The sequence below is a fragment of the Neomonachus schauinslandi genome, chromosome X, assembly GCF_002201575.2.
Source record: "Neomonachus schauinslandi chromosome X, ASM220157v2, whole genome shotgun sequence".
Lineage (NCBI taxonomy): Eukaryota > Metazoa > Chordata > Mammalia > Carnivora > Phocidae > Neomonachus > Neomonachus schauinslandi.
The window spans coordinates 109,302,984-109,328,870 of record NC_058419.1 but is presented as its reverse complement, the minus strand read 5'-3'; the positions used below and the strand labels follow the sequence as shown (position 1 = coordinate 109,328,870).

The following is a 25,887-nucleotide window of genomic DNA, read 5'->3' as shown; positions in this document are numbered from 1 at the left end:
CTCAGCAGGGTGCCTGCTTCTGCCTCTGCCTGCCACTCCTCCTGCTTGTACTCTCTCTCTCTGACAAATAAATAAGGTTGCTGTCTCAGATTACCAGATATCACTATTTTAAAACTGAGCAGTTTTAAGCAACTTGATAGTATATCCATGGGTTACTTTGTCCTCTTCAGTTGGCCTTGACGTAGTGTTATCACTGGATATGTTTTAAGGACTTTCTTGTAAATATTCTGATTTGATATGTCATAACAAAAACAATTTTTATGTAGTCAAATAATTGTCTTTACTGTTTCTGGCTCTGGTTTGATACAGAACCTATATTTCTTCTAATACCTTTTTATTTTTTTAACATTAAATCGTGACTATGTTAGGTGGTTGGCAGTGTCTCCTGGTTTCAGTGCTGATTAAGTTTTCTTCTTTACTTTTGTTTTCTTTTGGTCATTTTGTAGGGAGGGGAGTTTTAAACCAGATATTTTTTAGAAATTCATTTTGAAGTTGCCTGGCATTTAAAATCTACTCTGGTTTAAAATGAAGAACCAGGAACAGATTGTAAGGAAGCTGAATTATTTTGCAAAATGGAACAATTGCATATTGTTACCCAGTCAAGATTTTTTTTTAGTCTCTTAAAGGCAAGATTAAATTGTTAGAGAAACAAAGTAGGTCTGAGAAGAGTAGAAATGATGATGATCAGCGTAGTGAGGTTTGGGCTTCTCAGAAGTCTTCCAGAGACCACAGGCAGTGATTGGTTTTCTAATGCATCAGTCTACACACCCTGTATCCTATACAGCTTCTTAGGGAGAATTCTGTTTATAGCCTTTCAGCTCTGCCAGTCAGCAGAGTGAAGGAGTCTTTTCAAAGGTAGTTAAATGCATTGGTGTATACACTGCCCCAAACTTAGTAGGTGGCTTAATAAATAGATGCTGAATGGAATGCTGGAAACATTGTTCCCTGGTCTGGGTCTTTTATATCAAACACCATGAGAAAATGTCAGAAGGAAATTTTTTCAATGAAATTTTGAGTTTAATAGTGTATTCCAAATGTTTGTTGCCTGGAATTCATTTGTAACTGAGAAAAAAATTTTCAGTTAACAGAATAAAGTTGAGTTTTTTGGTGTTAGAGTTGTAAACATTTTAACACATGTATAGAATTATGTCACCAGCACACCACAGTCATGATATAAAACAGTTTTATCACCCCCAAAAAACTCGCTCCTGCTGCTTAGCCTCTTCACATTCCCAATCCCTGGCAACTACTAATCTGTTTTTTGTTGCTATAGTTTTGCCTTTTTCAGTATGTAGTATAAATGGAATCATTCAATAACTTCTTTCAGAGTTGCCATTTTCACTCAGCATAATATCTTTGAGATCCATCCACGTAGTGTGTATATCAGTAGTTCCCTTTTTATTTCTGAGTAGTATTTCATGGTATGGATGCCCCACAGTTGGTTATTCTTGTTCATGTTGTTTCTCAGTTGTTAAAACAGATACTGCCTTTTTTTATTGTTGGAATTTAGAATTGTCTAGTGGCATAGGTGTTTTTGAAGAAAACTTTATCTTATTTTTTTTTGGCTGAACAAAATATAAACTGGAATATAATTAAAAGCACAGCAAAGAGTAAATACATTTTTACCTACCAAGTAAGAGTGACGGGCAGCTCATCTGAATTAAAGCAAGAATTTATAAGGCTATTTCATCCGAGAACTATATGGAAATTGTTAAACAAATTTTTAACTACATAGGTTTTGGAGCAAAATCTCATTTTTCCAGAATAGTTCAGGAAATTGTTTTATTAAATATTCTGGGTATCTGTTAAGTAGCTTGTATATTTACATAGGTTAGCCAGTTTTCCAATAATTAGGATACAGTAAAGTCATTTAGTGCCAAAATGCTATTGAATATAATTTCATCCTTTTCAGATGGCTTAGGAAGTATCACAAGATCTTAAATAGGAATTGTCTTTTGCTAGATCATTTATCGTTATATATCATCCTGTGCATAGAAGAAAAGCATGGTTATATGAGCTTTCTGGCTGTTTGTAATGTAGAAAATACTTTTATTGTCTATAGTAGTTGTTGCAATTAATACACAAATGCTAACTGATAATAACATCCAAGAGCCCTTCCCCCCAAAAAATAAGTCTTAAAAATAAGAAAAAAGATTTTTGAATTTTAACCTTTTGTCAGGAAGACTCCTTCACATTTTTGAATTGGGAAATGGCTTAATCAAAGAGTGTTTTTAGAGATCTGACAGTGATAGACTGGACAGACTGATGCCAGGGGGAGCAGATGGGCATCAGGGCAGGCTGTACAGCATGAGTAAGGTGGTGACAATGAGATCAGAAATGAAAGGACAGAGCAAGAACTATTTTGAATGAAGAAATTATGTTCCTCACTAACTGACAAGATAAGAGATTAAATTGGAGAATCATCTAAGATGGTTCTGAGACTAGAAAAATGGTGGTAGAAATAGAGAAATAACTTGCTTAGGGAGAATGAGATTGTAAATGAGGCAATTGAGTCTGGTGTGATTTTGGTCATTGGTGATCTTGGAAAAAAGCAGTGTCAGTGAAATAAGGGGACTGAAAACTACATTAAAATTAAGACCTTCTGCCTTGAGTTATCATTCACATATTTGAGTCCAGCAAAAGGATATAGGATTAATATGTGTTCATTTTAATTTCCTGACCTTATTTTGCAGAAGTGACAAAAGTCCTCATAAATCTTCATTTGTTGATCTTTGTTATTCACAGTAAATAGTGGCAACAGAACTCTAACAAGAATTTACATTTTTATTTTTTGCTTTAAATATCAGAGTGTTCTGTTTATAGATAAGAGTACATGTATTATGTATAAAATGGTGTATATAGTAAAATTTCCTAGAGTAGGGATAGAGTCATCTTCTTAATACCATTTTAAGTGGGTTTTTAAGATTTTGAACATTAGGACACCTGGGTGGCTCAGTTGGTTAAGCGTCCAACTCTTGGTTTCGGCTCAGGTCATGTTTTCCCAGTCCTGGGATCCAGCCCTGAACTTGAGCTCCGCACTCAGTGCAGAGTCTGCTTCAGATTCTTTCTCCCTCCCCCTTTGCCCCTCCCTGCTCATGCATGCTCTCTCAATCTCTCTCTCAAATAAATAAATAAAATCTTTTTTAAAAAAGATTTTGAACATTAAATATAGTAATTTACACCTTTCATATCTACTTCCACATATAGTGGATTAATATATTTTACTCCTTCTTTTGTAATATTGTTGATTTACTGGAAATTTGTGCATCCTTAGGACATCTCTCAAATGTCATCATTTTGTAAATGTTTCATTATTTTTGGAACATCTTTCTAAATCCATGATTATGTTCATTCCTCTTCCCTGCAGATGGTGGAAAGCAGTATAATTCACTGAGAGTCAGAGACACATGTGATAGTAATGATTTCAAGCCTTTGTTTTAATTGTTTTAAGGCATGGTTTTAGACAAAAAAATGTATATAGTTTAATGTTTCATTTGACAAAAGTGCACAATTTTCTTCATGGTACACTTGTGTGGTTTTTAGAGTATGGATCAAAATTTATTTTCTGTATGTTTTCTTAAGAATAATAGCAATTTATAAGTGGAGGTTATAAAATTTACTTATAATTATTTAGAACATAGGTCAACTTAGAAAGGGTAAAATTTGGTGGAAAGTAAAGAAATAATTTATGCCACACGAGAGCTTTAAAAAAAGAGGTAGGTAATGACACTTTTAAAATCTGGTATATATTTGTTCCCATTTTATCTATTGAATAAATGTTACATTGTTGAAGACTAGTCATAATCACCAAAGAATTTCTCATTCTTGAAAATGGGACAGCTCTACTTTAAATAAAATAGTGTATGAGTGAATGAGAAGGTTTTTTGTTTGTTTGTTTGTTTTATTCTTATGTTAATCCCCATACATTACATCATTAGTTTTAGATGAAGTGTTCCATGATTCATTGTTTGTGCATAACACCCAGTGCTCCATGCAGAATGTGCCCTCCTCAATACCCACCACCAGGCTAACCCATCCTCCCACCCCCCTCCCCTCTAGAACCCTCAGTTTGTTTTTCAGAGTCCATCGTCTCTCATGGTTCGTCTACCCCTCTGATTTCCCCCGCTTCATTCTTCCCCTCCCGCTACCTTCTTCTTCTTTTTTTTTTTTCTTAACATATATCGCATTATTTGTTTCAGAGGTACAGATCTGAGATTCAACAGTCTTGCACAATTCACAGCGCTTACCAGAGCACATACCCTCCCCAGTGTCTATCACCCAGTCACCCCATCCCTCCCACCCCACCCCCCACTCCAGCAACCCTCAGTTTGTTTCCTACAATTAAGAATTCCTCATATCAGTGAGATCATATGATACATGTCTTTCTCTGTTTGACTTATTTCACTCAACATAATACCCTCCAGTTCCATCCACGTCGTTGCAAATGGCAAGATCTCATTCCTTTTGATGGCTGCATAATATTCCATTGTATAGGGCGCCTGGGTGGCTCAGTCCTTAAGCGTCTGCCTTTGGCTCAGGTCATGATCCCAGGGTCCTGGGATCGAGTCCCCACATCGGGCTCCTTGCTTGGCAGGAAGCCTGCTTCTCCCTCTCCCATTCCCCCTGCTTGTGTTCCTGCTCTCACTATCTCTCTCTTTGTCAAATAAATAAATAAAATCTTTAAAAAAAAAAATATTCCATTGTATATATATACCACATCTTCTTTATCCATTCATCTGTCGATGGACATCTTGGCTCTTTCCACAGTTTGGCTATTGTGGACATTGCTGCTATAAACATCGGGGTGCACATACCCCTTCGGATCCCTACTTTTGTATCTTTGGGGTAAATACCCAGTAGTGCAATTGCGGGATCATATGGTAGCTCTATTTTCAACTTTTTGAGGAACCTCCATACAGTTTTCCAGAGTGGCTGCACCAGCTTGCATTCCCACCAACAGTGTAGGAGGGTTCCCCTTTCTCCACATCCCCGCCAACATCTGTCGTTTCCTGACTTGTTAATTTTAGCCATTCTGACTGGTGTGAGGTGGTATCGAATGAGAAGGTTTTAATTGTTACATGTATGCTGTGTAGTTCCTAGAATCATGAAGTTCAGGCCTTTAGCCCAATAATATAATGTATTCATTTTTGTGATTTTTGTAGATGGCTTTTTGGACAATATTTTTTCCATATACAGATTTGAGATATTGATTTTGACCTTTCAGTCAAAACAACAACTCTAAAATATTATAAGGTCATTTATTATTTATAATTCAGGTAAGGAAAAATGTATATAAAAGTACCTTATAGTTCATAAATATGCATATTGACACAAAGTGACATTATTATAATTTTATAATATCCTAGCTGTATATTTGCCATATATTTTACATTTTAAATATAGGAGCCAAGATACTGCCTATATTATGGGGTAATACACCTTGATAGTTAAATTAGGCACCAATTAATGAGATCTCTCCCTTATTTCTCCTCTGCCACATATAATGTGACTTGGTCTATAACCTTACTAATGATGCTGGTGGAATTGGTGCTGTAAGAGATCTTTTATCATTCCTTTACATAGAAGAATCATAAGAAAAATCAACTCAAAATAATAGCATTCTGTCTCCTGTTATTCTGCAATGTATTAAGACATGAGTGCCTCAAAATGCCATGTACCAACCCTCCACTCTTATTTTTAGATTTAGCTCTTATTTAAAATGTTCCTGATTTTCTCTGACCAGGTGATATAGCATAAAAGAACATGTCTGATTTGTTCATTTTACACTTATTGAGCCCTACTCTGTGTTAGTCACTGTGCTGAGCCCTGGGTTTTCATTCAGAAGACACAGTCCTCAACTTCAAGGAATTTCTAAGCCATTTATTGGGCATACAGAGATGGGAACAAAATATAATACAATGTGGGCATTGTTGTAATGGAGGTCTGTAGTGTAGAGTGAGAGATTGGGAAGCGTGGAGTGTGTCTGGAATAAGTTTGTATAGGAAGGCAGGGTCCAGATCAGGAAGGGCCTTGAACACTGTATAAAGTAGTTCAGATTTTATTCTATCATAAATATGAAGAAACTGAGAAGTTTTGAGATAAAGAATGACATCAGAATTTTTATGCTGGGAGAGATGAATTGGAGGGGATAGTGACTCACAGCAGGAAACCCATAAAACTGCTTTAGTCTAGATTAGAGATATTTATGGCCTGATTTAAGATTAAGACCTTTTAGTTTTTGCTAATTGCCTCATTTTCTTGGTGCTCCTCACTTAAAAATCTGGAGAGAACTCATCTTGTTAGTCCAGTTCACTATTTGTTCATCATTTGTATCAGGTTATTTCATAGGCAGTTGAAGCTAACCCAATCTATAGCCTGGCTATTCACTTATGGAAGTGCCCTGAGTAATCTTGAAAAATGTATCCACTCTGGATTCCACTTTTGAATTTGGGTGAAATCTAAGTGTTAGTGGATTAGGGAGTACATTGCAGGTGGGGTAAAAAGGTAAGGAGCTTGGCTCTGAAGGGAATAACAAACTAGTGGGGGAATACAGGATCAAAGAAATCAAGGAAAGGCTTTTGTTTTGTTTATTAAACTGGCAGATGTTCGAATACTGGAGTCAGTGGCTGGGAAATGGTTAAATAAAGAGAGTGGGTTTTTTTTTTTAATTGTTGAAGTAGTGTTAAGGTGGCAGAAGATGGGATTCCAGAGCACAGGAAGATCGATTAGTCTTGTACAGGAAGGAAGGATAACTCTCCCTCTGCAGTGGGGTTAAAGAAGAAAGGAGGAGTGAAGTGTAGGTAAGTTTAGAAGTGGGGAGAACCTCTTGTTAGCACACTTTATGAAATAAGCAGCAAAGAGAACTGCTTGAGAAGTGAGGTAAAGATTTCCAAAAATTGCTGAGGAAAATTCAAATAGGAACCTAACAACTAAGGATATCATGAAGTGGTTTTTTTTCCTCCTGCAGTCCATATATTGGTTGGAAAAAAGTGGATGATTGAACTAGTCCAGGGTTGAAACAGACCTAACTTGTGACTTGGTAGGAGTTAATGCTTATTTTATTTTTTCTGTTTGTTTCGTTCAACTGTTTTTTCATTCTGGTTTTCCATATTTTTCTTCTGCAGGTCTTGATGACTGTTTGCAGCAGTATATTAAGAACTTCGAGAGGGAGAAGATCAGTGGAGACCAGCTGCTGCGCATTACACATCAGGAGCTAGAAGATCTGGGGGTCAGCCGCATTGGCCATCAGGAATTGATCTTGGAAGCAGTTGACCTTCTGTGTGCACTGGTAAGGACATTAACTGGTAGGAAGGGAAACTTGTATTACTTCGTTTAAATTTTTTTCCTTTCTTAGTTTCTTTCCTTCTTTTTCTTCTCTTTTTAAAAATAATTTAAGTGTAAGTAGGAGAAACTCCCCTAATTCTCAACTAACTGGAAGTGGTATTTTCCTCCTTTATTAAATTTGGTATGGTATATAGTGCCAAATTAAAAATTAAAGATGCTTATAACTCAACTGGTGACATTACATTTAGTTACTTCAGAAACTTGTGTTAGAGTTTTCACAGCATCATTTGGGATATACAATTGTATACAATCAGTTAAAAAGTCCATTCCCTTCTAAAAGTTTTGATTTAATAACATAAATATTAAGAAATCCTATTTTAGAAAAATCATCCTTAAAATAATCAAATTATTTGAATGTTCTAAATGTATACATCCAATAAAAATTGAATATTGTACATTATATGGTTACTTTTGTCAACATACAAGAGAAATAAGTGTCAAAATAATCCTGTAAGATTCTGATAATACATTAAATATTCTGAAAGGAACATAGTTTTTTTTTTCCATGTTAGGTAAGATGACACCTGATTGGTTTTAACTTCTTACAGATATTTGTAAGGGGGCTAGAGCTACAATGAGATAAAAACATCAGTCTTGTAATATAATAATCTGTGATTTAATTTTGGCTCAGTTACTGACACTTGTGGGCAAGTAATTTCATCATAACCTTGGTTTATTTATTTATTTTTATTATTTTTATTTTTTTAAGATTTATTTTATTTATTCGAGAGAGAGAGGAGGGGGGCAGAAGGAGAGGGAGAGAAGTAAACTCCCCACTGAGCATGAGCCTGATGCAGGGCTCAATCTCACAACCCTGAGATCATGATCTGAGCTGAAATCAAGAGTCAGATGCTTAACTGACTGAGCCACCCAGTAGCCCCACTTTGATTTTTTAATATAAAATGGAGATAATAACAATTGCCTCCTGGAGGTGTTGTGAAAAGCAAATGAGATGGTATTTGTGTGGTGCCTGATTCAGTGCCTGGCACATAGTAGGTATTCAATAAGTAGTTAACCATTAAGATGATGATAATTAACAAGAAATGAGTAGATAATTATATATAATTCAAGAATCAATTAATATACTCAGAACTTGTGTGTCAGATGTAAGATGTAGTTCCTGCCCTCTTGGAAAGCCTATGGAGGAGGGAGTGACACAGAAATAATCACAATACTGTAGTATAATTACTAAAATAAAAGTATGAACTAAGTATCATGGGGACACAGAAGAGAAAATAACTAGCTTTGACTATGACAGATGGGTTCATATTGCAAAAGAGGTGATATTTAAGGAGCCTAGAGGAGGATGAGCATGCGTTGGGAAGAACAAGAGGGAAGGTAGATAAAACAACCCATACACAGGCACACAAAATAAAGAGCATGCCTGGTGGGTTTGAACAATGGTTAGCTATTTTACATGACAAAAATACATGGGAAACAGTGGCAGAAAATTAGGCTTTAATTTTTTTTTTTATTATGTAATGTTAGTCACCATACATTACATCATTAGTTTTTGATGTAGTGTTCCATGATTCATTGTTTGCATATAAAAATTCGGCTTTAAAAGAGAATAGGCCCAGACTATATAAAGTACCTAAACATGATAAGAGATCTGTATTTTCGAGTGTGGATATTGGAGAACCATGCAGGAATGATCAAATACTTGTTTTAAAATGGTAACTACTGGTAGTAAAAAGGAGGGAATGGAGTGAGTATAATCTGAAGACCAGACGAACAATTCAGAAATGTTTTATTTTTTTTTAAGATTTTATCTATTTATTAGAGAGAGAGAGAGAGAGTAGGGAGAGAGAGAGAGCACTAGATGGGGGAGGGTCAGAGGGAGAAGCTAACTCCCTGCTGAGCGGGGAGCCTGATGCAGGGCTCAATCCTGGGACTCCAGGATCATAACCTAAGCCAAAGGCAGACACTTAACTGACTGAGCCACCCAGGCGCCCCAGAATGTTTTAAATGATCTACTTAGCCTGTGAGTAGGGCTTGAACTAAGGTTGAACAGGAATAGAGAAGATCTGATGAATATGAGGGGTGAGATAAAGGGAGGAGTTGAAAAAGATTCCATGTTTTCTAGCTGCAGACATAGAGTAGATAATTTTGTAATAATGAAGATGGGCAATAGTAGCAAGAATAGATTTAAGTGGGAATATAAATTGAGTTTTAGATTCATTGAATTTGAGGCATCTCTGAGTTATCCAGAAAGAGATACTCATCAAAGGGTTGAACATATGAATTTGGAGCTTGAGAAGTAGCTGAAGATAGAGATTTCGGAGTCTCCAGGATATAAGGATTGAATCCATAGAGAGAGAGATCACCCACGGAGGGACTCCCCTCCACAGTGGGGCTGGGAAGGAAGAAGAGACTACAGAAGAGGCTTATGGAGTAGTCAGAGAAATGTGAAGACAGCTTCAAAAGCATTGTCACAAAAGCAGTGGGGAGTGTTATTTTCATTAAGGAACATCAGTAATATCATCAAATTTCACTAAAAGCCAATAGGATAGGCAAGGAAAAACAACCGGATTGAGGGGCACCTGGATGGATCACTTGGTAGAGGATGCAACTCTTGATCCTCAGGGTCATGAGTTCAAGCCCTATGTTGGGTGTGGAGCCTACTTAAAAAATAATAGAGGGGCACCTGGGTGGCTTAGATGATTAAGCATCAGCCTTCTGCTCAGGTCATGATCTCCAAGTCCTGGGATCGAGCCCCACATCTGGCTCCCTGCTCAGTGGGGAGCCTGCTTCTCCTTCTGCCTCTTCCCCTGCTGTACTTTCTCTCTCTCTCAAATGAATAAATAAAATCTTAGAAAAATAAAATAAAAAATAAACCTGACTGAAAGCACTTTCTAAAGAAGAGTACAATCTGAAACCAGATTGATTATTACCTCCCATTTACACATCTCAGTCTTTTTTTTTTTTTAAAGATTTTATTTATTTATTTGACAGAGACACAGTGAGAGAGGGAACACAGCAGGGGAAGTGGGAGAGGGAGAAGCAGGCTTCCCACTGAGCAGGGAGCCCAATGCAGGGCTCGATCCCAGGACCTGGGATCATGACCTGAGCTGAAGGCAGGCGCCCAACGACTGAGCCACCCAGGCGCCCCTACACATCTCAGTCTTAACCTTAATTGTCATTTCCTCAAAAAAACATTCTCTGATTATTCCCTCACCATTGGTGGAGGTTAGCCCCTTACTGTTATTCTTTTAACCCTCATCCCATTTTGTAATGACATATTTATATGTGTATTTATCAGTTTAATGTCTGTTTCTTCTGCTAGACTGTAAGCTATGTGGGAAAAGTAACTATGCTTATTAAACACCTAGTGTGTATCACAGATGCCTGGCAATAATGGATGCTGAATAAATACTTTTTGAAAGTGGTATTGTAAGAGTCTTGACATGTTTTTCACATGATAGTTTGGGGATCTTCTTATTTCCCTACTCTGAGATCAGAGAAATCAGCTTAGATTAGAACATGCACTTGCACTCTATCCCTTATCATAATCAGATCACCGAAATCATGCCTGATATAAGAGATAATACTCAAGGTAAGGTAGGCGTCCTCAGTGTTTTTGCATACTGGTCTCCAAATCTGAGTCAGTGTGGCCATGAGGTGCAACAGAAGTGGCTTGGAGATGGGGGCATGATCTAGGAGTCCTCTATTTGCCACATTTTGTTTAAGAGAGGAGAGAGTGGGAAGGGGCAGAGGGAGAGAGAGAATCTTAAGCAGACTCCAAGCCCAGCACGGATCCTGATGCAGGGCTCCATCTCACAACCCTGAGATCATGACCTGAGCTGAAATCAAGAGTTGAATGCTTAACCGACTGAGCCACCCAGGTGCCCCTATTTGCCACATCTTTTATAACAGTAAATAGTTGGGTGTGTCAGAGTTTGAAGTTCAGGATGTTATGTCTCATAAGCAGGACTCTTCAGAGATAAACCACTTAAGTGCTGGACTTAGAGCTGTCAGTTTGAAGAAGGAAATAAGATTAATGATTACAGTGCTACCTACAAATAGTCTGAACCTCCAGGCTTTGGAGCTTGGCCCATGAACAATCTCTGCTGACCTAAACTTAGAAAGATGGCATGAGAGATAGATGTCTAGACCACTTCAGTGTTCTCACATAGAGCTGTGTAAGTCTCTTTGTATGCTGAGTTTTAATTCCTCCACAGTTCTTGGTTTAAGCTCCATAGTGTTGCATTGTTTTCTTGGGAAAAATACACATTAAAATAATTCTTTCTGTGTTTATTCAGCAATAAATTGGTCACATTCCCCAAAGAGGCCAAATATTAAATTTCCCTTCTACCACTTCCTAATGACTATACATCAGCAAGTTAGAAGTGCAGATATCTTCCATTTTATGCAATGCATATTTTCCTGTGAATATCAAGTGAATTTCTGAGCAATGAATTCTGATTTACTTCTACATACCATTATAAAATTAGGTGGTGAGATCCTTCATCAGCAAGCTGAGTTGACTAGACCAGGAGGTATGCTGTTAGGAATGGGGGATTGTGTATTATCTCTTTGAAACTTTTTTTTTTAAAGATTTTATTTATTTATTTGACAGAGAGAGAGACAGCGAGAGAGGGAACACAAGCAGGGGGAGTGGGAGAGGGAGAAGCAGGCTTCCCGCGGAGCAGGGAGCCCGATGTGGGGCTCGATCCCAGGACCCTGAGATCATGACCTGAGCCGAAGGCAGTCGCTTAACCAACCGAGCCACCCAGGCGCCCCTATCTCTTTGAAACTTTAATATCTCTAGTGGCTTTCTACTTTTTTCCCTACATCTACTGTTTTTATTTCTTCTTTTAACAATTATATGTTCATGCTCAAACAGTGATACCACAGGAATTACAAAGATTAAAAAGGCATAGTCTGTGCTCTTAAGATGTATACAGTCCAGTAAAGAAGACAATAGTCATTAAAAGATTATGCAGATTTAAAGAAAATCTCAGGGGAGTGCAGAAGGAAATGATGAACACTACTGCGGGGATCCGGGAAGTGTAGGTGGGATTTGCATTGGGACTTGCAGGGTGAGTAGATGTTTGCCAGACAAAAAGTTGGGGAAAAGTTATCTAGGCAGAAGAAATATCATGTGTAAAGACAGAATTGTGAAAGAATAGGAAATGTTCAGAGAAAAATGATAATTTTGATTTGGCTGGTACATAGTGAGAAGTGATAAGAAGAAAGGCAACTTATGTTTTGTATCACATTATAATTTTTTGCTTAGATTTTTTTATGCTCTCTGCCCAGTGCTTAGCACATAAAGGATATTAAATTAATGTTATCTTGCTGAATGAAGTTCTCTGCTTTTTCCCAGAAAACTGTAATTTTTTCCTCTTCCTCGACTCTGAATTTTCTGTTCCTAGTATAAGGAAGAAGAAAAACTATCAAATTCCTCTGTTTCTTTCAAGCTATGGAATATTTTCATCTGCCTTATTTTAAAGTTAGTCCTGATGGGGAATAAATGTTATGGCAGTTGATGAAAATCAAAGGTTTATTTAGGAACTTGTTCATTCATACGACATATATTTATTTAAGCACCAACTATATTGTTTGTACCATGTTATTCTAGAAAGAAGTAAGCTGTTCATGATTTGGAGGTGTGTTAACTCTTTCCTGCTGTTACTCTATCATTTAGTATGCTTCAATAGAGAGTACAGTATATTAACTGAAATAGTAAAGCATAAATAAAATATCAATGTATAGCCCTTAATTTATGCTCTGACAATGCAACTTGTTATTGGGAAGTATAAGTGAATCATTTATGACAGGATAAGAACAGTTTTCATTTCATTCTTCATGTACTTTTCATATAATAGGTATTTTGCATGAAAATTTAGATGTCTGCAATTGCTGGGATTTGTTTCTTTGCAACATAATTGCTTGGTTCATTCATCTCAAAATAATTCATTTCTAAACAATATTCATTAGAGCAGTCCTTTTACGACTCACTCATATTTATAAAGCAAAGTATTATAAAACCTAAACACCTGCTACATGATGCAATCAAATTAAGAGCTCTGAATAAAATAGCATTGACATTGTAAAATATGTGGTGCCAATACTGAATATTTTGTTAAGTATTTAGAGAATTCACCACTAGTGAGGATACAGCCAACTTGATCTTCTAAAATGTTAAGTGTAGCCTTCATTTCTTTCTTGTGCTTTTGCATGCATGTAATTAAAACAGAAGAACAGTAAGAACTTCGCACCAATTATTTAAGAATAGACTGGCTATGTTGAATCAGTGTAGCCACAGCTGGTTCCTGGCAGACATATATGTAAACAAATATGTAACATATAGGACAAAGAAAATAGCTAACTACATTTCATGTCTAAGCTTTTGTTTTCTTGATGTAGTTCTTTCCAAATCAGTAGTAATGCATATTTGTCCCATGCATATCCAGTACAAAGCAAGTCTGTAATGAATAAATCTGCACTTTTTAAAAGTTGAGGGAATAGGTAGGAGAGGAAGATGGTGGCAGAGTAGGAGGACCCTGGACTCATCCCACAAACACAACTAGATAACTATTCAGTCATCCTAAATACCCCCCAGAAATCGACCAAAAGGGGTACAGAACAAGCTCCACAACTAAAGGGAGAAAAGAGACCACATCAAAGAATGTAAGAGTGTGAAGACATGGTTTAGGGGAGAAACAGATCAGGGTGCTGCAGAGGGGAGGGAGCCATGGTCCTGGAGAAGGGCTACAGAGAGAGGAGTACACAAGGGAACACACAAGGAAAACATTTCCCCAAAGCCACTGGCTTGGAAAACGAGAGGGGCTGAATTTTGTGAGGTCTTGCAACCAGCAGGGCTTAAAGCCTAGAGTTTTAAAGATCAGCTGGCTTGGCTGGAATGGAGCCCTGAGGACACTGCACTACTCCTGAGGGGAAGGCAGGCAAACAACCTGGGGGAAGACAGCCTGGAATTAGCAATTTGAAGAATGCCTAGGGCTGACAGGGAAGAAATTTTTCATTCAGAGTACATCCCTGAGAGGCAGCTTTCACAGAGACATCTCTCTCCCTAGGAGCAAAGGAGCTGGCTAGTGCCATTTCCCTCCCCCACCTCTCAGCAGGGACACTGGCTGCCTAACTTGCTTACACCAAGCCCCACTCACCACACTCTAGCAGGACTGCCCTTCTCAGTCAAGTTTGCCTCAGTCCCAGTGCAGTGGGACCCTCCCACAGAAGACCAGCACAAACCCCTGTCCACACCACATCTCCGGACCAGAGAGTCCTGCAGGGCCTCAGTTCTGGTGGAGCTGGTGTCAGGTCTCATTTGACAAGCAGACCAGGGCACACCTAGTTAAAACTCTCCATATTCAGACCAGGGACTAAACACTGCCCATAGCAGGCAAGGAGAGCCCCTGCAGATGACTGGCCTAAAGGATAGAACAGCCAGAACACAACAGCAGAGCACATGAAGCACATACCAGAGACGTTCTCTGAAGCACCAGGCCCTGGGCATTACATGACCTCTTCCTCCTAAGGCCATTACTTTTAGGGGCAGGAGATATAACTGGCTTTTCTAACACAGAGAAGGCAGAGACTTAGACAAAATGCTAAGATGGAGGGATTTATCCCAAATGAAAGAAGAAGATAAGGCCATGGCCAGAGATCTAAGCAAAACTGATAAAAGTAACATACCTGATGGAGAATTTAAAGCAACAATCCTAAGGATACTCACTGGGCTTGAGAAAAGAATAGAAAACATCAGTGAGATCCTTACCACACAGATAAAAGAGTTAAAAAAAAGAATCAGAGATGAAGAATGCTATAAACAAGATTGGAAACAGGCTTGATGCAATAAACAGGCTGGAAAAGCAGAGGAATGAGTTAGTGACTTAGAAGACAAAATAATAGGAAGTAATGAAGCTGAACAAAAAAGAGAAGGATTATGCAACACAAGAATAGACTTAGGGAATCAGTGACTCCATCAAACATAATATCATTTGTATTATGAGAGTCCCAGAAGACGAAGAGAGAAAAAGGGGCAGAAAACTTTTTTGAAGAAATAATAACTGAAGTTTTCAGCTGGGGAAGGAAAATGGACATCCAAATCCAGGAGTCACAAAAAACTCTCATCAGAATCAACAAAAACAGGCCAACACCAAGACATGTTGTAATTAAATTTGCAAAATATAGTGATAAAGAAAAAGTCTTAAAAGCAGCAAGATAAAAGAAGTCCCTAACTTACAAAGGAAGGACTTATATGGGTAGGTGGAGATTTCTCAACAGAAACATGGGATGCCAGAAGACAATGGCAGGATATATTCAAAGTACTGAATGGAAAAAATCTGCAGCCAAGAATACTCTATCCAGCAAGGCTATCACTCAGAGAAGAAGGAAAGATAGAGTTTCCCAGACAAACAAAAACTGAAGGAGTTCATGACCACTAAACCAGCTCTGCAAGAAATATTAGAGGGGACTCTTTGAGTGGAAAAGAGAGACCAAAAATGACAAAGACAAGAAAGGATCAGAAGAAATCTCCAGACACAACAACAAAACAAGTAATAATATGGCCCTAAGTAGATATATATCAATAATTACTTTGAATGTAAATGAACTAAATGCTCCAATCAAAATACATAGGGTGTCAGAATGGATAAAAAATCAAGACCTATCTATATGCTGCCTCTAAGAGACTCATTTTAGACCTAAAGACATCTGCAGATTGAAAGTGAGGAGATGGAGAAATAATTATCATGCAAATGGATATCAAAAGAACGCTGGAGTAGCAATACTTATATCAAACAAACTACACTTTAAAACAAAGACTGTAAAAAGAGACATTGAAGAGCACTATATAATCATAAAGGGAACAATCCAACAAAAAGATATAAAAATTTTAATTATTTATGCTCCTGAATGGGAGCAGCCACATATATAAAACAATAACAAATATAAAGGAACTAGTTGATAATAACACAATAATAGTAGTGGACATTAGCACCCCACTTATATCAATGGACAAATCATCTAAACAGAAAATAAGCAAGGAAACAAAGGATCTGAATGAAGAACCAGACCAGATGACTTAACAGATATATTCAGAACATTCCATCCTAAAACGGCAGAATACACATTCTTTTCAAGTGTACATGGAATATTCTCCAGAATAGATCACACATTAGATCACAAAACAAGCCTCAGCAAGTTCAAAGATTGAAATCATACCATGCACCTTTTTTGACCACAACACTGTGAAGCTAGAAGTCAACCACAAGAAAAAAATTTAGAAATACAAATACATGGAGGTTAAACAATGTGCTACTAAACAATGAATGAGTCAGTCAGGAAATCAAAGAAGAAATTTTAAATTACATGGAAAGAAATGAAAATGAAAACACAATGGTCCAAAACCTTTGGGATGCAGCAAATTGGTCCTAATAGGGAAGTATATAGCAATACAGGCCTACCTCAAAGCAGGAAAAATCACAAGCAACCTAACCTTACACATAAGTAGCTAGAAAAAGAACAACAAATGAAGGCTAAAGCCAGCAGAAGAAAGGAAATAATAAAAATTAGAGGAGAAATAAATGATATAGAAACTAAGAAAACAGTAGAACAGATCATTGAACCTGGAGCTGGTTCATTGAAAGAATTAATTATTAAATTGATAAACCTCTAGCCAGACTTACCAAGAAGAAAAGAGAAAGCACCCAAATAAATAAAATCACAAATGAGAGGGGCGAAATAACAACAACTGCCACAGAAATACAATTATTAAGAGAATATTATGAAAAATTACATTCCAATACATTGGACAACCTGGTAGAAATGGATAAATTCTTAGAAACATATAAAGTACCAATACTGAAACAGGAAGAAATAGAAAACTTGAAGAGACCGATAACCAGAAAGGGATTGAATCACTACTCAGAAATCTCCCAACAAACAAAAGTCCAGGGCCAGATGGCTTCACAGGGGAATTCTACCACTTAAAGAAAAGTTAATAGCTATTCTTCTGAAACTACTCCAAAAATAGAAAAGGAAGAAAAACTTCCAGATTCATTCTATGAGGACAGCCTTACCTAATACCAAAACCAGATAAGGATTCCACTAAAAAAGAGAATTACCTCTGACAAACATAGATGCAAAAGTCCTCAACAAAATCCTAGAAACCTGAATAAAACTACATTAAAAAAAAATCATTCACCATGATCAAATGGGAGTTATTCCTGGGTTGCCAGGGTGGTTGAATATTCACAAATCAATCAATGTGATACATCACATTAACAGAAGAAAGGGTAAGAACCAAATGATCATTTCAGTAGATGCAGAAAAAGAATTTGACAAAGTACGATATCCATTCATGATAAAAATTCTCAACAAAGTAGGTTTAGAGGGAACATACCTCAACATAATAAAGGCCATCTATGAAAAATCCATAGCTAACATTATCCTCAATAGGGAAAAACTGAGAGCTTTTCCTATTCAGTCAGAAACAAGACAGGGATGCCCACTCTCATCACTGTAATTTAACATAGTACTGGAAGTCCTAGCCACAGCAGTCAGGCAACATTAAGAAATAAAAGGCATCCAAATTGGCAAGGAAGAAGTCAAATTTTCACTATTTGCCAATGACATGATACTCTCTGTGGAAAACCCGAGAGACCCCCAAAAAACTGCTAGAACTGATAGAGGAATTCAGTAAAGTCACAGGGTACAAAATCAATGTATAGAAATCTGTTGCATTTATATACACCAATAATGAAGCAACAGAAAGAGAAATTAAGGAGTCTATCTCATTTACAATTGCACCAAAAACAATAAGATACTAGGAATAAAACTATCCAAAGAGGTAAAAGATCTGTACTCTGAAAATTGTAAAACACTCATGAAAGAAATTGAAGATGACACAAATAGAAAGATATTCCATGCTCATGGATCAGAAGAACAAATATTGTTAAAATGTCTATACTACTCAAAGCAATCTACACATTTAATGCAATTCCTATCAAAATACCACCAGCATTTTTCACAGAACTGGAACAAAATATGTATGGAACCAGAAAGACCCCGAATAACCAGAGCTATCCTGAAAAAGAAAAGCAATGCTGGAGGCATCTCAATTCCAGACTTTAAGTTATATTACGAAGCTGTAGTCATCAAGACAGTATGGTACTGGCACAAAAACAGACATATAGATCAACAGAACAGAATAAAAAACCCAGAAGTAAACCCACAACTGTATGGTCCATCAGTCTTTGATAAAGCAGGAAAAGAATATCCAATGGGAAAAAAGTCTCTTCAACAAATAGTGTTGGGAAAACTGAACAGCAACATGCAAAAGAATGAAACTGGACCACTTTCTGAGACCCTACACACAAACTCAAAATGGATTAAATACCCAAATATGAGACCTGAAACCATAAAAAACCTAGAGGACAACATAGGTAGTAACCTCTTTGACATCAGCCATAGCAACTTCTTTAGAGGTATGTCTCCTGAGGTAAGGGAAAGAAAACGAAAAATAAACTATTGGGATTTCAGCAAGATAAAAAGCATCTGCACAGTAAAGGATACAATCAACAAAACTAAAAGACAACCTACAGAATGAGGAAATAATTGCAAATGACATATCTGACAAAAGGTTAGTATCCAAAATATATAAAGAACTTACAAAACGCAACACTCAAAAAAATAATCCAATTAAAAATGGGCAGAAGACATGAAGAGACATTTTTCCAAAGAAGACATCCAGATGGCCAACAGACACATGAAAAAATGCTCAACATCACTGATCATCAGGGAAATGCAAATCAAAACTACAATGAGATACCACCTCACACCTGTCAGAATGGCAAAAATCAACGACACGGGAAACAAGAAGTGTTGGCAAGGATGTGGAGAAAAGGGAAACCTGAACTGTTGGTGGGAATGCAAACTGGGCAGCCACTCTGGAAAACAGTGTAAAGGTTCCTCAATAAGTTAAAAATAGAACTACTCTATGATCCAGCAATCGCATTACTAGGTATTTACCCAAAGAATACAAAAATACTAATTCAAAGGGATTTGTGCACCCTGATGTTTAGATCAGCATTATCTAAACAGCCAAATTATGGAAAGAGCCCAATTGTCCATCGACTGGTGAATGGATACAGAAGTGCTGTGTATATACAATGAAATATTAACTCAGCCATCAAGAAGAATGGAATCAAGAGACTCTTAACTATAGGAAACAAACTGAGGGTTGCTGGAGGGGAGGTGGGGGAGGTTGGGGAAATTGGGTGATGGGCATTAAGGAGGGCATGTGATGTGAGCACTGGGTGTTATATGCAACTGATGAATTATTACATTCTACATCTGAAACTAATGATGTACTATATGTTGGCTAATTGAATTTAAATAAAAATAATAAAAATAAGGAAAAGAATGAAATCTTTCCATTCCCCACTATGTGGATGAACTAGAGTGTATTATGCTAAGTGGAGTAAGTCAGAGAAAGAAAAACACCATATGATTTCACTCATATGTGGAATTTAAGAAGCAAAACAATCAAAGGGACAAAAATAAGAGAGAGGAGAGACAAATCAAAAAAGACTCTTAACTGTAGAGAACAAACTGATGGTTACCAGAGGGGTGGTGGGTGGGAGGATGGGTGAAATAGCTGATGGGGATTAAGGAGTGCACTTGTTGTGATGAGCACAGGGTGATGTATGGAACTGTTGAATCGCTATACTGTATGCCTGAAACTAATATAACACTGTATGTTAACTAACTGGAATTTAAATAAAAACTTTTAAAAAATAAAATTTGAGTCAGTACTTATTGTCTGCATACTTCTGGACGAAAGCAAAGGGGTGCATCATTCACTTGTCACTTCTTGATGTAGTAGGCATGGGAGCATGATTTACTGGTGACTTAGTGAGACACAGCACACCATCTGCTTTCATGAAGGAAATAAGATCTATGTGTTGTCAGTAACTGATTTTGAGCTACTTAGAATTGAGAACTTTGATGATAAAAATTAACTTGAGATCAACTAATCTATCCCTTGTGTTAAAATAGTACCACATAGACACTTGTATACAGATGAGCTTCTAACCTATTTTTATAGTCTTACAGAATTTTCTTTCTTTTTATTAAGTTAAGCCCCAACTTGGGGCTTGAACTCAAAACCCTGAGATCAAGACCTGACCTGAGATCGAGAGTCAGACACTTAACTGACTGAGCCCCTCAGGCGCCCCATGGTCTTAGAAAATTTTCTTAAAAATGCTTTTGAGTTACTGGTTTAACTAGTTTTATTTTATTTATTTTTATTGGTTTAACTAGAATTAGTTTTAAGAATTTCCCTCTCCATCCTCTACTACATATCTTTTGTCTCTTCTTGCCCACTGCATTCCACGGTCCTCATTTTTCATCTCTGGTCCATGTAGGGTATTTCTTTAGTAGGTTTCCACGTTAGGAGAAGTTCTCTCAGGGTATCCTTCCAAAGGTTTTTTCCACAAGATTTTTTTATTCCCTAATTCTTGAGTTGTATTTTAAAAAATAATTTTAGTATTATCTTAAATTTTGAAGGCTTCAAAGTATTTTTACTGTGCCTTCATATTTTTATTTATAAGATGTGTATTATTCTTTTTAAATTATTCTGACCTTTTCTAAGAAAATATTGAGATGCTAGTGTTATATATAAAGAGAAATTAATGTTGTATGGCAACTAATGGCTATAGAGTGAAAGTTACATTACAGGTTGATTGATTAGTTTCCTCTCTAATGAACTATTATCATTTGAGCTTCTCTAAGAAATTATTATGTTTATAAACAAATGTTTCCTCATGAAAATCATTAATACACAAAAATTAAAAATGAGAATACTTCTGTACTTCAGGGAAGATGCTTTAACACAGGGGAAAACTTCTGAAAATACTTTAGGGAAAGCACTTCAGATGTGTCATTGAAATTTAGTTCATACAGGGTCGCCTGGGTGGCTCAGTTGGTTAAGCAACTGCCTTCAGCTCAGGTCATGATCCCAGGGTCCTGGGATCGAATCCCACATCAGGCTCCTTGCTCAGTGGGGAGCCTGCTTCTCCCTCTCCCTCTGCCTGCTCTTCCACCTGCTTGTGCTCTCTCTCTGTCAAATAAATAAATAAAATCTTTTTAAAAAATTTAGTTCATATAGTCTCCAAAGGGCAGTTGAGAATGAACTTTGGAGGGGACCAGCACATGTTCCTGACCTTGGAGAAGGCCTTTCCCTTCCTCCAGCGAGTGAGTGAAGTGCATATTCAGATGTGATTAAAGATCTTTACAGGGGGAGATTATTTTTGATTATCCAGGTGGGCCCCAACTCCAATCACAAATGTCCTCATGAGGGAGAGGCAGAGGGGGATTTGGTACACACCAAAGAGGTGGCCATGTGACCTCAGAGGCAGAGACAGGAGTTATAATGGCCACAAATCAAGGAATGTCAACAGCCACCAGATTCTTCTTGAGGCAGGGATCAGAGCCTTCGGACAAAGCATGGACCTGCCAACACTGTGATTTTAGCCAGTGGTAGTGATTTTGGATTTCTGATCTCCAAAGTATGAGAAAAAATTTCTGTTGTTTCAAGCCAAATTAAAAAATAAGTTGATATAAATTGTTCTTATCTAGTCATTAGAGAATATCTTTAATAAACTTATAAAAATATTTCCTTCTTTTTTTTTAAATATTTTATTTATTTATTTGACAGAGAGAGACACAGTGAGAGAGGGAACACAAGCAAGGGGAGTGGGAGAGGGAGAAGCAGGCTCCCCGCAGAGCAGGGAGCCCGATGCGGGGCTCAATCCCAGGACCCTGGAATCATGACCTGAGCCGAAGGCAGAGGCAGACACTTAATGACTGAGCCACCCAGGCGCCTCAAAAGGATTTCCTTCTTAATATACTGACAAGCTGGATAAAATCTCCCAAATGTTTCACAGATAATCCATGCTCAGATGCAAGAGAATCTGAATAGAATGTTGTTTTATTTGTGCAAACAAAACATTTTGACTTAAGAGAATATTGCCATTCAAATTTAGTACTGAATATTTAATATACTATGTTTCTTTAAAAAAAGAGATCCATGGCTCCAAAAGGAATGTTCTTTAATAAAAAATGTAAATTTTTAGCAAAGAACATTCAGACTTTTATCACTATGAGACCTTCAATGGTAACATACATAACTTTGGTATTTATTTATATATACTTGGTTTTTAATGTTTATGTGTCCAAACCCTCCTCTAGTCCTTTTTTTTTCTCCTCCAAGTTTCTTTTCTTAAATTACCATAGAAGAAATAAACTTAAATTTCATAGTTACCCAGTGGTTGTTGACTTAATACAGCTAAATATATTGTACATTTGCTTCCCTTTTTCATACCCCTAGTATTTTATCTACCATTTTGCTTAAATATCCCCTCACATATGGCCTTGTGACTTGTAGTCCCATTCTGAACTCTGTCTACTCTAAGCTCTGTAAGCACAGAGAAAATCTCCCTGTGCCTCATTGTCCTCAACTCTAAAAGGAGGATAAATCAAACTTAGAATTCATTTGGGCTTCAGAAACTATCTAAAATTCTTTGGGTTTTATGATTTTTCTATAAGGTAATAATACTTTTAATTTTACACATGATGATAACATACATGCTGCTAAGTAGTTTGATGAAAGTCATCTTTTGAGCAGGTTAACCAGCCTTTCTTGGAGGTGTTTTACAACTCACAATTAGCTCTTTTAAAATTTAATTGTAACTTATGAAATCTGTCCCTAAAGTTTATTTGTGGAGATCTTAGAGTGTTTTGTATTGAATGTGTGTGTGTGTGTTTTTTTTAAAGCTATTTATATTGATTCATATAACTTCTTTCTACATTAATTTATAGACACAATATTTAAGGTGAAATAGTAAATATTACTGCAAATTCAAAAATGAGACCAAGGAAATATAAGAAAACAAACTTAGCAAAAAGCCAGTATGATTGTTTTCCATATGCTTCATAATTGACTGTGAGCTAGTGCAGCCATGACAAAAAATAAACATAAGTTCAGTTTCATAATTTGTATTATAAAAAGGAAAAAGTGTATTGGTTCCACTGAGAAATTAGAGTTTTTTTCTGATACCATATTATAGAAGTTCTTATGTGAGTCATTATGGAGAGGACACAGAATAAAGCTATATTGCATATGATTTGTTTCTTTTTCATTTTATCGTTAGCTCGTGCTTTCTTTGCTCACTTTGGGAAAGCAGAATTTTTCATAGCATCTACATTCATGACTATGCATATGCTAATAGAATAGATACTAAAAAATAATTACTGGGGTGCCTGGGTAGCTCAGCCAGTTAATGTCTGCCTTCAGCTGGGGTCATGATCCCAGTCGGAGTCCTGGGATTGAGCCCTCGTGTCGGGCTCCCTGGAGCCTGCTTCTCCCTCTCCCTCTGCCCCACCCCTAGCTCACACTTGCATGCACCCTCTCTCTCTCAAATAAATAAAATCTTTTAATAAAAAAATAATTACTGATAAAAATGATTTTCACAAGTAAATGAACATAAGTTTGGGTTTAAAAAAACACTTATGAGTCCTAATAATCTTTATTTCTTGCGTGGTATATTTCCAAGATATAATGCCCTCATCTTTTCATGCTCATATTAGCATTTAACACATTTTATTGTAATTTGTTTATCTTACATTTGCCCAGATCCTCACTTGACTGTGGGCTCTGCTAGGCCAGGAATCCTATCTTAGTCATTTGTAACTTAGTACTAATTCTGTTGCCTGTACATAGTAACATACTTAGTAAATATTTTAGTGAATGAATATAATATTGACTTCAAGTATATTTGTTTTCTCTCTTTTTATAATTCAGAATTATGGCTTGGAAACAGAAAATCTAAAAACCCTTTCTCACAAGCTGAATGCATCTGCCAAAAATCTACAGAATTTTATAACAGGGAGGAGAAGGAGTGGCCATTATGATGGGAGAACCAGCCGAAAATTGCCAAATGACTTTCTGACTTCGGTTGTGGATCTGATAGGAGCAGCCAAGAGTCTGCTTGCCTGGTTGGACAGGTAAAATCTTCCACATGTTTCATAAGTAATCCTCCTCGACACTATCTTGAATATAACAGTATTTCATGTGTTCTTGTGAAAGAATTGGACAGGTAGAGGAATATCAAGTTACAAATGTCTAATTATGATTCATACAATATAGGGGTATCATCAAATAGACATTAATCATTTGTAAATTTTTATATCTAAGTAGCCAATTAATAATTAGTCCCTGACAATTTCAGAATACCTTAACTGCTTTACAAGCAAAGTCATTTTTGGCTGTCATAATAAGATTGATAGTACTGTTTTATCTCCTAATTTTCTTTATTCATTGTATTAATTGGTCATATTTAAGGGTGTGAGCATTAGGATTCTATTTACTGTTTTCAATGGCTAATTAGACACTGACACTTTAATAGTATGTAGTGCATGTCTCCTTACCTTGCTAAATTCATTCTTTATTATTACTCACATTGCACAATCTTGAATATCATAAACATAGTTTTAGGTTTTTTCTAGTTAATTTTTATTTGTCTAGGAACACATAAGATAACAAAAGTTTTCATGATATAAAATGAAAAAAATATTAAAATATGTGATTAGGGCGCCTGGGTGGCTCAGTTGGTTAAGCAACTGCCTTCGGCTCAGGTCATGATCCTGGAGTCCCGGGATTGAGTCCTGCATCGGGCTCCCTGCTGAGCAGGGAGTCTGCTTCTCCCTCTGACCCTCTCCCTCTCGTGCTCTCTGTCTCTCATTCTCTCTCACAAATAAATAAATAAAATCTTTAAAAAAATAAATAAAAATAAATAAATAAAATATGTGATTCAACATTGTAATGGTAAAACAAATTACAATTTTTTTTAAAAATTAAGCTCTTTACTTTCATTTTTAGAATTTTTTTATAAGGGATATGTACTATGTTATGGTGGTTAAATAACCAAATTTTAGAATACATTTTATTCTCATAAGAAACTCTGGTAATAAACAATTTTACCAGAATTCTTTCTTGAGTAAATGTCAGTGGGATATACATTATATATAATATTTTGGCTTTTTAAAAATCTGAGGCCTTAAAACTAAAATATTTGTATTTTTAAGGTAAAAGTTAAGATAATTTAACTTCATATTATCTAAATTTATGTATATTAATAATAACATATAATATGATGATACTAAATCCAAATCTTAATACTAAGCCCTGGGTTATTAGCTTTTTGATAATTAATTGGTAGACAGCATATTTCTTTTGCATTATGACATTATTAAAATTTAATTCTCATAATTGTCTAAACTACTTTTATCAATGTTTAAAGTAGTTGCACTTTAAATATATAAATTCTGCAAGTTTCATAATGGTCAATAAGTAAAATATATTTAAAATATGGCTTAGTCCTTAAGTAATGTAATATATTTGTTTCAGAAGGCTTCTCAGTAATTATAAAGCTTAAAGAACACATACTCCATTTTAGTTTATCCTCTTACACTATGACCTGCTCTATAATTGTGAATTTGCTTTACCTCAATAAT

At 36.4% G+C, this 25,887-nt stretch overlaps 1 protein-coding gene across 4 annotated transcripts in view; it reads left to right on the top strand.

The window, feature by feature from the left end:
* CNKSR2 (connector enhancer of kinase suppressor of Ras 2) overlaps positions 1-25,887 on the top strand; it is a 273,654-nt gene that overhangs the window by 45,876 nt on the left and 201,891 nt on the right. For all 4 annotated transcript variants that reach the window (XM_021682287.1, XM_021682283.1, XM_021682276.1 and 1 more), the window contains exons 2-3: positions 7,125-7,288; positions 24,176-24,378. In XM_021682287.1, coding sequence (XP_021537962.1) covers positions 7,125-7,288; positions 24,176-24,378 — 367 coding nt within the window. The remainder of the gene's footprint in view (positions 1-7,124; positions 7,289-24,175; positions 24,379-25,887) is intronic.